General features: G+C 37.5%; 1 protein-coding gene across 1 annotated transcript in view; it reads left to right on the top strand.

Moving 5' to 3' along the window:
• MAN1A2 (mannosidase alpha class 1A member 2) overlaps positions 1–14,037 on the top strand; it is a 132,790-nt gene that overhangs the window by 85,293 nt on the left and 33,460 nt on the right. The window contains exons 6-8 of the mRNA XM_059466123.1: positions 172–266; positions 1,670–1,793; positions 2,206–2,299. Of these exons, the coding sequence (XP_059322106.1) occupies positions 172–266; positions 1,670–1,793; positions 2,206–2,299 (313 nt within the window). The remainder of the gene's footprint in view (positions 1–171; positions 267–1,669; positions 1,794–2,205; positions 2,300–14,037) is intronic.

Here is a 14,037-nt window from a genome sequence, read left to right as displayed (position 1 = left end):
CCGAAAGTTATAAAGTGAACAAGTGGCAAAAAATTATAAGTTAATATATTTTTTAAAACATAAAGCTTTTTTAATACAAAGAGGTAGGTGGGGCAAGGAAATTTCAGTCTTTACAGTTCTGGGAGATAAATCAGACTTTGTAACTATTTGCAATTGATCCTACTATCTTAGGTTTTCAAGATCAAAGCAGTGCAACTGGCAGGAAAACTTCTTCCAGCCTTCAACACACCTACGGGTATACCATGGGCAATGGTGAATCTGAAAAGGTAATGAGTTTTCTTTTGTGAAATGTCTTCCTCCCCTTCCCTCCAACTTAAAATTAATAACGGCATACAGCAGTTTTTCTTAGTAGTGGGACTGTAGAAAATGTAGACAAATTGTCATTTTTGGCATGTTAGAATAGTTTTGGTAGAGTTCAGCACGTTCTAACTCATAACTGCAATACATTTTGATCCTGGGGTTTTTTTATGATTCTACAATAAACATTCAATTTGCCATTGGACCACACAGTGTATTATTCTGTGTGTTGCTCTAGAGCTTAATAATTGTTTCTTTACTCATTACAAAATCTGTTAAAAATCAAAGTTGTTTGCAGGACATGATTGAACTTACTGGGTTTTCTGTACTGTTTGAGGTGTATATTACCTTTAGAAGATTCCCAGCATTTGAGAAGATGATGGGACTCTGAAGTTACTATTTCATTTTGCATTTTAGCTTGGGGTCTGATGTGCTAAAGTGAACTGTGGTCTGTGCAGATGGAGAGGCTCCTTTAGATGACTGCTCAGATCAGACTGAACTTAGATGGTCTGCATTGCCTCATGGAAGACAACTGCCTTGCCTAATTTATGTTGTATTGCTTGCTCAGTGCTAGGATTTCCCTCAGATTTTGAGAGTGTTTTTGATGCAAGGCATTCTTTAAATTTTCACTACGTCCTTAAACAGTAGCTGAATTGGGATGTATATCTCGATTGTGTGTACACTAACTCATAACTGAAATCATTTATGAGAGGAAGTAGAAGTAATCTTCAGAAATACATAGTTAATTACAGAAATTAAAAGACCCAATCCTGAAAGGTGGTGAAAACTCCCAGATTAAATTAAACCAGAGGTAATTTAGGAGTTAGGATTAGCAAAATGGTATCACTTTGAGTGCAAAAAATAGATATGTCACGCTTTCTGCTGATTCTTTAGGTGAGCCTGAGGAACTCAAATATTATGCCAACAGTAAACATCCTGTATTCCTATGTAGACACAAGATAGGGAAGCACATCTCACACAAGTGAAGCAAACACAGCAGATCAGCAGGACAAGGCAGCAATGCTGCCACCTTCAAAACTTGTCTTACCTTGGTTCTTTTTCTTAAGAACATGCAGTGAATAAGAAACAACTGTGATTGAGCCCAGTGTTAAGTCACCATATCTGTGTGACTTCATGATATTATATTATTTAAACATAGGACTTTTTGTCGATGAGGTTATGGTATCTTTATTCCAAAAAGATCCAACCAGTGTACCAATTGACCAATCAAATCACAACTCCTGTAAACTTAAGTGTGGGTTAAAATATTGTTGTTGCTTGCTTAATTGGCTGTGGTAGTTGTGCTGTGCACAATAATTCTGACTTTTCTGTTGTTTTCTTCCTTTCTTTATGCATATTTGTTGGAATTCAGTGGTGTTGGTCGAAACTGGGGCTGGGCTTCTGCTGGCAGCAGCATCCTTGCTGAGTTTGGTACTCTGCACATGGAATTTGTCCACCTTAGTTATTTGACAGGAGACCCTGTATATTACAACAAGGTGAGTCTCAAAAATCAATATTTTTTATCATACTTCTTATCATAAATTTAATTAAAGTAGAAGTACTTTCTATATTGAATTCTACTTCCATTCTTGGTAGCAGGTAAATATTTTCATGCTTGTATTTCTGTTACCAAATTGTTGTATTTCAACTAGAAATATATGATAACACAGGTTTTCTTATTTGTTTCAGAATACATTTAAGAATCATTATTTTTAAATATGTTTATGTGAGCAGTCCTTTAAAACCAAAAATGTACAAATCTGAAGAAAGCCCTCAAGAAAGCTTGCAGTTCAGATTAATAAAATTTGCTACTAAAAATGAAAGAAAAGTAAAAAAGATTAGATTTAACTTTGTGCAGAGGGCAGACAAACGTTGTTAGTGGTGAACCTGATTCTTGATTTAATTTAGGTCATGCACATTCGGAAGTTACTTCAAAAAATGGATCGTCCTAATGGACTTTATCCAAATTATTTGAATCCAAGAACAGGCCGGTGGGGTCAGCGTAAGTATTCTTATTTTATTAATTCCTAATTAGAAGTCTACTTCTTATCTTGTTGTTGAGTTGGAGATCAGAAAATTTATTCTGTAGGGCACAAACAGCATTACTTGATGACATAAAATGCAGAAGGATTGCTTGAACTTGAAATCTCCTGAAATGAATCTTTTCCTGTCTCTGTCTGAAGTCACAGAGCTCACTTTTTAGGGTACTTTCTGAAAACAGCTTGCTGCTTAATCTGATGCCTGTCCTTATGTTTATCAGTCAATAAAATCTTCAGTAATAAAGAATAAGGCTGAAAGTATTTCCTCATTTTGATTCTGTTCCTGGTTTTGTTCTGCAAACCATCTGGTAAGTGGATTATTGTAAGGTGACGTGAATTAATGCATGTTTGTGGTGGTTAAATTGTGTTAGGCACTGACATCTACAAACATAATTCATCTCCTTAGTGGCCTGTGAAATGGCATGATGAACCTCCTTATAGATGTAAAAAAAAAAAAAAAGCTTTGGAATGAAAAGAAAAAGCAGGCATTATTGCTGACAAGTTAAGAGGAGAGATAAAACATCAAGAGAGAGACACAAACATGATTCCTTTCTTGTAGTGGCTCTTTCAAAAAAAGTTGAGTGGTTTTGTGCTTTGGTAGTGGCAGTGATAAAAGAGAATTTTTTTCTTCAAGGTTTTATTTCTTTATCTTTTATAAATGCAAGTCTATTTAGGAAGAACAGGCAAGATGATCTATTTCTGTCCTGTTTGACATCATTGATAGGTTTTGGGGATTTCAGTGGTTGGCTGTAAATATCCTGCAGAACATGTTCTGGCTTGCAAACTGAGAATCTGCTTCTGACTTTGAATCTGGTATGTGAGGGATATGAATACAGCTGTCATTGCAGTCATTGTGAAATACTAGTCTAATCCCATCTTAAAAGCCAAAATTCTCTCCAAAGCATCTTGTATCTTTGAGTGGATCATGACACCAGCTGAGATGGGCAAATGGTTTGATGGGACAAATTCTTCGGATAAATTTAAGTTTAACAACATATTCATAAATAAGAAAATATGCAAATACAAATACTCAGGCATTATTTATTCAAAAGACAGTTTTGTATTTTTGCTTTGAAACAATTTTTTGTATTTTTTTTTTTATTCCTAACCATCTGCTTGTGCTGGTTTTATCAAAAGCAGTCTAATGTGATGTATCACCAGGATTCTTTAGAGGCTGTTTCACAGAATCTTGGAATGGCTTGGGTTGGGAGGGGCAAGTAAAGATCATCTAGTTCCAACCTCCCTGCTGTGGGCAGGGGCACCTTCTGCTGGATCATGTTGCTCAAAGCCTCTAACCTGGCCTTGGACATTTTCAGGGATTGGGCATACTCAACTTCTCTGGGCAGCTCACCCCCACAGTAAAGACTTTCTTTCTAATATCTAATTTAAACCTACTCTCTTTCACTTTGAATCCATCTCCTCTTGTCCTGTCACTACATGCCCTTGTAAAAAGTCCCTGTCCAGCTTTCTTGTAATTACAATGCACAGAATTAGTATCTCTTGGGAATTAGATGCTCCTCATCACTAATAATAAACATACAGTGGAACTTTGCAGAAGTTTGATGGAGCTCAAACATATTATTAAATGGATTTTGCAAGATAATTTTGCAAAATAATAATAATCTGGGACTCAAGTTTAGGAGTGCAAACTGAGACTTGCGTTCTGAGGATAAAAAGAAATACAAATTCTTAGAGCTGTAATTTTTCTATGCTGATCATGAGTGAAAAATTTATTTTCTGGAATTTAGTGATTGGGGTTTGAGGTTTTTTTTTAGCAAATAAGGTTCCAAGTGCATATTCAGATATTCTTGTAATATTTCTAGGATTTTTACAGTGCAGCCATATCATGGCTTAGGCTAGTAGTCTCCATTTTAGTAGTTCTGCTAAAACCACAATCTGCTGCTCACTTGCCCTCTGCCTGCCTCCTGCACAACAGATCACTGGTTGAGATAAGAACAATTTGCTGGAAACAGCAGTGAGATGAGAAAATGAACAATAACTGCGAGAATATTAATAACAAAACGTATAAAACAAAGAAGTGGTTTATATAGAAGAGGAGACCTGTTCTTTCCAGCCAGTTTCTTCTCCCTGAGCAGAAATTATGCCCTTTTCCTGAGAGGGGTCATTTTCCCTGCTTCTGGCAATGACCTGAGATGGTATTGAGCAACATTAGAGTCTGGCCATGCCCCCTCCCAGCTACTCTAAAAACTTAATGCTGTCCCGGCTGAAACTAGGACAAACTGCATTTGGAAACCTAATGCTCATATTGTGGATAGCATAATTCTCTACTTCCTTTCACAAACTTGGATGGAATGATGAGAAAATGTCTTGGCTGTATCCCTGGTAGATCAATCTTAGGTGCATCTACTTGAAAAAAATTTAAGAAGTTACAGTAAAGGAGCACATGGTCTGAAACACTGGACAGATGGGATGGAGTAGCAGGGGCTTAGGCAGGAATTTCTTTCTCCCTTGCAGAGGTTGTGTTCTGCTATGCATGAGTGAGGCGAGTAGGGATGGTGCCTTACCACAACATCCCAATTCACTAGAGGACTCATGTCTAAGCCCCCTACACTGTCACTGGCTTGAGTCCCATGGTTGGTATTACAGGCAGGCAAGGCTTTTATGTTCCCCTCAGAAGGTAATTTCAAAGAGCATTGTATTTGGCTTGTTATATACCTTTGTACTGGAAAGACTGAGACAATGGAAAGAGTATCAAAGCATAGCTTTTCTTTTTCCAGCTTCTGGGAAAGCTGCCCTTTTCATCTTTGCTGTGACCTTTAGTTTGATGCATCTTATCTTGTACAAAGTACTTTCTGCAGATAAGTTTCTGAGAATTATTTCGGAACACCTTATTTGCCTAGATACAAGTAACTTCACTCTGACCTTTCTAGTATTGCTTTCCCTTTTTTTTTTTTTTATCCCTTTCTTTCTTCCTTTCAACAATTTTTTCTCTGCTCAGACTTTTTTGGTTCAATTCTAGTTAGTTTTTTTGTTAATCTGTGCAGTATTCCAACTAAGTCACGAGGGGTGTGAGATAGATAAAATCAGCATAAATATATACCTAAAGATTCTGCTGAAGAACTATGGGATATAGCTGCAATATAACATATTTCTAGTGGTGGGTTTATTTTCTATTTATGTACCCTTTATTCTAGTGGTGAGTGCCTTTATTCAAAGTAATAATAACATCAATGGTGGTGGGAACTTAGCAGTCAGACCAATTAATGCTATAACTACCAGTTGATTCTTAGTATTAGACAAAATATATAGTGGAAGTATTAATTTAGGACAAATTTTCTCAGCAGTTATATTTTTTCTTTCTCTTTATATTTACTTTTTAATGAAAAAATTTACATTATTTGAATAGAAGAAAAATTGTTCCCTTCTAGAAGTATTGCTGCTTTGTTTAATTTTGTTCCAACAAGCTGATAGGTAAGCTTGAATATTTAAAGAAATTCCTGTTGCAAGATTGTGGGACAAAAGGGAAGCATCATTTTCTGTGGCTTTGGTGTGGCCCCATAGGGCTGTAAACTAGATCTATCTGTACTTGCAAACAAAACCTTGTGGAAAGTTCTTGGTACCTTCTACCTTAATACTTGTTAGAGTATTTTGATTCTTTCTCAGAGCTGTTTGCACTAGGAACCTAGGCACACCCTAATTTTGTAGGGTTTAACCAAAGGTACATTGGCCCCCCTAGTCCTCTTTGCATATCCAGTGTTCATGAATGGTGATGAGCTAGCTTTTGTAAAGGTCTTTCAGGCCTTTTGGGGATCAGCAGTTGTTACAGGGTTTTTCTGTGCCTCAGAATATTTCTGTCTTAGCCTCCAAAGATCTTAGGCCATGTTGCTGTGTCTGGTTTGCCTCGTTTAAATGTTTGCTCAAAATGTGGTCTTGTGCTCTTCTTGGGTTAGGAGAAGGGGAGTGGTGTGTGTGATATGCTGTAATTTTGTCAACATCCTTCTGATGTGAGGTCCAGTGAGTCATTTCTGCTGGGGTTGGATTTATCAGAGTGCAGGCCTTTTGATCTCAGTGTAAGTAGCGTGTTCTGCGGCTTCACTGCTGGGAATGACATGCTGGGGACAGTGCCCTGAGATGCGCAGACCGTCTTTTCCACTTATTCGTCTGCTGGAGCTTACAAAGACAAGTGCTTTCATTCAAACCAGTCAATGCTTCTCTTACAAATGCCTGAACAGCTAGAAGCAGTGAAGTAACCTACCAGTCAATTAGTAATAATCATTTCATCAAGAACAATGTGACCATTGCTTCCAGGTTCTTAACAAGTTATAGAGATGAGTCAAATCATTATGTCAGTGTGGCATTAATCTATAGGCACGTCTTTGAAGTGATTACAATTTAATTAATATAAATGTTCATTTGCATTTAATGCACTTGACATAGCCCTTGAAGAAGGGTGACAGATTACTTCTTTCTTTTACTGCCTGCCTCAGTGAAGCAGCAGCAGCCAGGGTCTGAAGCCACAGCAGGCAGGACTGAGCAGGGACTACTGCTTCATCCCATAATTCTTTCCACTTGAATGCTGTAAACCCCAATTCTAAGAACTTCTGGGTGAATGGTTTACTGGTCATTGCTAAATCCCCATCCTTTCCTATGCAAATACTTTGTAATACAACTGGACACTTAATGCTGTGTAGCAGCAAGGGGGTTCATTATACCCAGGAGGAGGAAAATGATAGCTAAATATTTGGGGTTAAGCTTATAATGGGCAGGCATTATTGCAGCATGGGGGTCATGACAGACATCTTTTGAATGGCTTCAGCTCAGTATTTGTCAGCTCACTGGGGCATTTGCTAGAAGGCAGAGCTGTAATGCCTACAGGAATGTTGACAGATTCCATTTTTACGTATGGGCTAAGGTGATGGTCCAGTAGGAACAAGTTATTTACAATACTTCTGTTTTGGGGTTTCAGTTTCTGTAAGACTGAAAGGAAAATAGCTGTCAGGAAGGATTTTCTAATCTCTCACATTAACCTTCAGTAGACTTTGTTAGCTTTTGGTTTACACATGGTGAGTAGTTGGATTGGTATAAGCATCAGAACTTTGAATTTAGATTATTTCCAAAAGCAGTAACAGTGCTTTCTAGAGAAGCTTCCTAAGCAGATATAACAGAAAGTTGATTAAAAAGCTGGTATTTCAAAATTATGAAAATTGATTGGTACTGAAGAAAAGTGATTTCTTAAAAAATTAAAACATGTTGAAAAAATTTAGTTTGCATTTGCAAACATGTTAGATGAGAATACCAACTAGAAAGGCAACAACAAAAGAAAAGCCAAATCTTCATGTTATTGCAAAGTCAGGGCATGCACGTCATGTTTGCACATTTCTGTAAATTGGTCATTCTTCCTTTTTGCTTTCCAACACTGAAAATAAACTACTTTATTTCTTCTGGTTCCAATATCTCTTGCAAGTAATAATGTTATTGAAGAGGAACTCTAATTACTCTTAACTTCAAATCTCATTTCCTGCATCTGGGCTACCTATGGAGTTACCTGGATTGGTTACTAAGAGAGTTGTCAGTTTAACTGAAGATGGGGTTTAGGCGAAATATGGCTTCCATATGCAAGAAAATGAGCAGAAGTGTCATACTGTGTTAAACTTATATGTTTATTTCACCTTAGTGATATGTGGGCACATTGACAGGTTGCTATGCAGTAAGCTAGCATGTGAATTTAGAGTGCATGAGCTGAGCATTGCTATTAGGAATGTAGCAGCAGACACCAAATTTGTCACCACCGAATGCTGATGTGATGAACATTCAGGCTGCAGTCTGTTCTCTGCTGCTTTATTCGTGTCTCCTTACAGAAAACAAGCCCCTTACTCAGACTTGCAAGTAGCCCAGTGTGGGACACTGTCATCATCTTTATAAGGACTCATTGACAGTGTGATATTGATCACAAGTGATCAGAGTATTAAGTGCACTAAATCTAAATGGTGTCTTCCATGTCAAAGTGATAGCTATCCTTTAAAGACAATAAGAGGATTCACCCGGGTTATTTAGCTTCTTACACTATCTTAGCCCCCTCTGGTGATGTTCTCACTTTCTTGCAGCTTCTTGTACCTGTTACTACAGAGTAGATAAAGGTACAACCTGGATGGCTGAATGGGAGAAGTTTACATCCTCCATTTCCCAGTTGATTGTGCTGTAGACTGGCCTTCTAATAAACTTAAGCAAGTATCTTTATAAATGTGCAGATTGCATTTTCTTCAAGTGGTCTTTAATTTTCAACAATAACTGCTTAAATGAAACCAAACACTTTTAATTTTAAAATGCTACTTGGAGGAGGCATCTGTAGATTTATTTGTCTTAGATTTACCTTTCTTTTAAAATGGTGCAAATTTGAAACATTGGAAAAAAACATTAAATTACTGTCATTAAGTCAGTGGAAATACTGGGTGAATATTCCAGATTTTTTATGCCTGTCTGTACAGCTGGTTTGAGGCTAATGCCCTTGGGCTGAGCAAAGTAATTAAGCAAAAGGCTTCATTTAAACTCTTGCAGGTAATAGACAAACCATGAGCAATGCATCCTATCTATTTTCATTTGTGATATGATATGGTATCAAATACACAGCACCATCTGTGTATATTTATTTTTCAGAATTTAAAGGAACAGTGAAAATAAATTTGATGATAATGTATGTAACATGGTTAAAGTTGATAAAGAAACCACTGTATTTAGCAGACTCCAAGACCTGTGGATTCCTCTTTCCCAGCACTTGAAGGCCAGCCAGGTCCAAGTGTCTCCATCCCTGTCTGATGGATGTGACTGCTGAAGTTCCCATTTGCAGTCAGGACATATTCCAGAGGTGCATTAAGAGGATAGTGATGCAGCTGCCCACACAGCCACCAAGAGCCCTGCCTTGGCAGCACCCCTGTGTAGTCCTGCCACAACTCACCTGCAACACACCCACAGGTAGCCAAGTTTTGATCCTCCTCCTTATGTTCACTGTCAGATAGATGCCTGGGCTTGCACCCTTCACAAGTATCCTCATGCTCATGGACCCTTCAAATATTAGCAGAGGCTTTCAGTCCAATACTTGTGCTTGCACCCTGGACCTGTGTAGATGCAGAGGTCTCCTGTCTCCTGCTGTCCAGCTGAGAGTTTGCTAATGAACTACACGTGCACTCAGGATTAAATTCACTGGGAAAAACAAACACACAGTGGTGATTTCAGTTGCTGGCACGTAAACCTGGGGCCCTGGGACCCACCATCAGCCTCTGAGCTCTGCCACGCAGCTCTCCCAGCCCCTATGATCTGCAGACCTCTTTTTGATGAAGAAGGTGCTGTCACACTCTGTGCATCCCCTTGTGAGAATGCAAACACTGAGAAAAATCAGCCTGTCAGCTGAAGGGTATTGCCCTGTCAGTGTGAGCTCTGTCTGATCCATAGGGAGAGTGGCTCTCTAAAATGCAAACTTTCAAGGGTGCTACAGAGATAGAAATCCAGATCCTGATTTATTTATCAGTTTTCAGGCCTTTCATTTTTAAAATTAAGCAGAAGCTCTTTCAGTCTTTACACCTGCCTCTGGGAGATGAAAACCCTTGCAGATGGCAAGGTGAAGTGAATAATACTGAAGAATGAAGTAGTCTTTGAAAAGATTAAAGAAATACTGCAGATAAATATTTCAGATAAAAATGTAATTGTAGCATAAATTAACAGGTTGATGGTGTGGTTAGAGATAGTGCAAAGATACTAGTTGTGGAAAACACGTCTTTTCCAGCTGAAGCTGCTCATAATCTCCTTTAACTGTGAAGATATTATACATTCTCTCTTGTACCCTTACCTATTTACTACATGCCTTGCTTAGCACAAGGAGTATCTTAAATTATGTCTATTAATACCTGTACCTTCTTTAAAGAAACTAGCAAAGTCAGGAACTAGCAAAGTCAGGAAAAATAAAATTGTGAAATATAAGGTCAAGTTCTGGCAAAACATCCATAAGCTAAAATGAAGCAAAGGGAATTGAGTCAAGTCAACCTTGTATATTCCGAAGTATTTTCCAAAACTCATCAGATAACTACTTTCTATTTGGACTTGTGAATAATAATTTCTAATACTTTAAGTTGCAGATGATTATTTTTCCCCTTCAGCTTAAGGAAAAGGTTTTCTCTCTTAAATAGAAATGGTACAGAAGTAAAATAATTGCATATTGTAAAAGTACATGTGGAGTAGTTCTCAACCTGACTGCATTTTTGCACATTTATTTGATTTAGCAAGTAAATTTCTTTTTTAATTTGTGTTTGGAACATCATTTATAGAACTGGAGATATGTGATCTATTGGATAGTTTGGACATTTGTGTAAGCATTTATTTATGGAGGTTTTGCTATTTGAAATCTGCTTTCAGTTTATTACATTATGAACAAATAAAATTACCGCAGTATTTCTAGACTTCCAGTAGTAGGCATGCTGTTGCATATGAGGATGTGGGGGTGGTTCTTTGCAGTTTAATTTCTTTTGCTATCTTGACAGGTGTCCTTAATTTTACTCTCCAATTTATTTTGTGTTGTTCTGTCCTTTGGAACATGCATGTGTTTTGAATAGAAGATAATCTGTGTAATCTCTGCTGGGGAATTCCCCTTGCACTTTTGCTTTACAACCTTGTACAAATGTAATTAGCTGTGTTCCAGGAAAAAGCTGCATTCAAATTTGTTTATTCATTAGAAGCCAAGAGCAAGATAATCTGTTAAAACTTTATTTTAATGAAATACAACAGAACTGTGCATTACAGGGAATGTGCTTTTATAAGACTACAAGGTTAAGATGGTCAGCTGGTCTGCTGAGCAAGATGCTGGAAGAGGTGAACAAATAAAAGCTTTGTTTAGTGTGTTAAAGATTCTAGTGTTATTGGAAGGTTAAACATGTATATGAATTATGCATTTGGAAAGAAGTGTCTATAAATAATTCCTAAAGAGAGGATTTGGATATGGTGTAACTTTGGGTTATGAGAATGCTTGCATACATTGCTAGGCAAAGAGATTAATGTTTCATTTTGTTTTACCATCAAGCTATACTTTTAGGGCATGATCTCGGTGGGGAGTGCATCGATATCTAGAATTTGTGATTTGTCCCACAGCGGCTTTTCCACTTGTCTTTCTCATCTTTGTCATTTACTGTGAATTCAGTAAGTTTATCTGTATTAATGAAGTATGGCATGTTTAGGGTACTGCCTGATGTTTTTGAGAGCTTAAACTGATGGCTTTGAAGACATTAACTTGAAATCATTGGGGAGTTTCCAATGATTATTATCCTTTGACACCTCTGTGAGTTTTTAGAGTTTGATTGCCTGTGGAATCTCATTATTTCTGTGATAATTTTATGCCTAAAACTGCATTTTTGAACCATTCTTGACTAATTAGTTTCTTACTAAAGGGAAGGCTATCAAAGTCCACTTACAGACTTGTTACAGTCTTACTAAACTTTCTTGGTTTTATTTTATTCCTTCTCTGTAATGTGTTGGAGGTCCTAGTGTTTCTGTTGATGCTCTCTAGATGATTGGTAAATTCAGGTGACACATCTGTTGTCATATCTGACATCTCTTTCTTTTTATTATGTCTTCAGTATTAAGACTCCATATTCTGAGTTCTATGTGGAGATATAACTGCTGGTGGTCACGAGAGAAACATTTCCAGTTTGGTGACATTGAGAGGAAAGGGTCTCTAGTTGTGTTCTGTGAACACTGAATGTATCTGACCAATGGCATCTTTTAATCCTGAATTTTCACTGGGAGTTGGACTGTCCTTGTAGCAGCAACCTAAAATACTGTCTCAACTTGAAGATCTGTGTGATATGGTCCCATATGACATATATAGTCAAGTAAGAGAGGAGTGGTGATGAATGCAGTCCACGTATGGTGTTATAGCTCAGTGTCAGTCACAGAGCATGGACTGAACAAGTCTTAAAATCAGCACAATTTCCCAGCACCTACAGAGTGATCAAAATGTCAGGCAGCTGCGTGCACCATTTCAAGCATCTGTCATGAGAAGAAAAATAAGAGCTACATAGACTGAAGTTTAGGAGAAAGAAACAGAGTAGCCTGGATTTATATTGCATGTGGTATAATCCAAAAGTACATCAAAAACAGGGAGTGTCTTTCCTTGCTCCTCAGAATCACTTTTGACTGTCAGCGTCCATGTAAGAGATATAAATATAAATATATATATGTAAATATATAAACTGCCATGTCTTTATACAGCTTGAAGGGTGAAGTTTTTGACAGCGGTTTTTCCAGCTGATTTGGTGCAGATGAATGTTGGACTAGATTTACTCTAATAAAGGTTTCCCTCTCCCATGATCTTGTTTATAATATTCAGGAGGAGAATCAAGATATTCAAGGAAGATTAAGGTGAATAAACTAAAGGGTGTAACAACCTTAAGAACTTGTCAATCCCCCTATACATGAACTCTTATTCAAAAGGGACTCTGGGTTTTGGATGCATACTTGCAGCAGGTGATGCTATCCCTTTTAGCTTTTTCACAGCCACCTTGACAAGTAAAGTCATCAGAGACAAGCATGCACGTGACTTCCCACCAATCCACTGCAAATCCCAGAGGCTTTGTTAAAGCTGCCCACACAGTTGGGATTTACAGTGACTCCAAACTTGGCTAAGAGGCAGGTGTGCTTCATTTGGGTGGCTCTGTGGGTGAGTGTAATAACCTTGAAAAGACAACTTCAGGTGATAAAAGGCTTCTGAGTAAACTTCTCAGTAAACACACTGACATAAGGATTTAATGTGTTTCTAATTTTAGCATGTGGACTTGATTTTTTTAGTTGATTGGTGTTTAATTCTTGAGTATGTCTTCTGAGAGATGACCTACATCTTTCCAGAATTATAAATAATAGCTGGAATGTTTTGATGTTTCAGGAAAGTTTGAATACAAAAAACAAAACAAAACATTTGTTCCAGCTGTGAATTCCTGAGAGTGAAAGTACAGTCTGTTGTAAGATACCAAATTAGGATATTCCTTTGACATTACAGAATTGTAAATTACATTCAGTCTGAAGAAATGTTTTGATTCTAAGAACATTAGTTACCTAAATATGTGTATTAGTTGGCTTGTTATGCTTGCTGGTCTGTTTCAAAGTGTTTCTATTGTCTTTGGACTCACTCAAATTGTGCAAGTTTAACTGTTTTTAATCTGTAGTTTGATAGTCCCTACAGATCTAGGAAGTAATTTTGCTTAATTTTATTATATGAGAAACTGGTAGCACTTATAATTAAGATTGCTTAATACTTTCCATTAAATGATTGTGTTTTCAGTTTTTGTAGCTGCCAGACTTTAGTTCTTCCAACTGGAATATTCTGTCTGCCTCAAGCTGTTCTCTTGGGGTTTCTTTAAACAACTTTGACAAAAATGCTTTAGTCATCTCTAAATGAAACTAGAAATGGAACGTGATTCTACTCAGATTAAACTGTTTTTTCAAAGAGTACAGTTAAGGAACTCAAGAACCATCCATATTTTCCCAAGTCTTGTTAAAATATTTACATCTAGGTTCTCCATCTGGAGTTTTTAGAGTTCAGCTGCTCCATTCTCCAGAGCTTTGAGTGCTGAGCAGGCGTGCTCACGCACCCCCAGGTTGGGAGGAGCTGAGCGAGGTGTTTCATGTTGCTGGATTCTGTTGTGGCACCAGACTGTAGAATGGGAAGGAGTGTCTCTTCAGCTACCTCCCAACTGATAAATGC

Source organism: Ammospiza nelsoni, chromosome 2 (genome assembly GCF_027579445.1).
Source record: "Ammospiza nelsoni isolate bAmmNel1 chromosome 2, bAmmNel1.pri, whole genome shotgun sequence".
NCBI classification, from domain to species: Eukaryota; Metazoa; Chordata; class Aves; order Passeriformes; family Passerellidae; genus Ammospiza; species Ammospiza nelsoni.
Note: the sequence above shows the minus strand (reverse complement) of the source record. Positions and strands in the feature narration are given on the sequence as shown.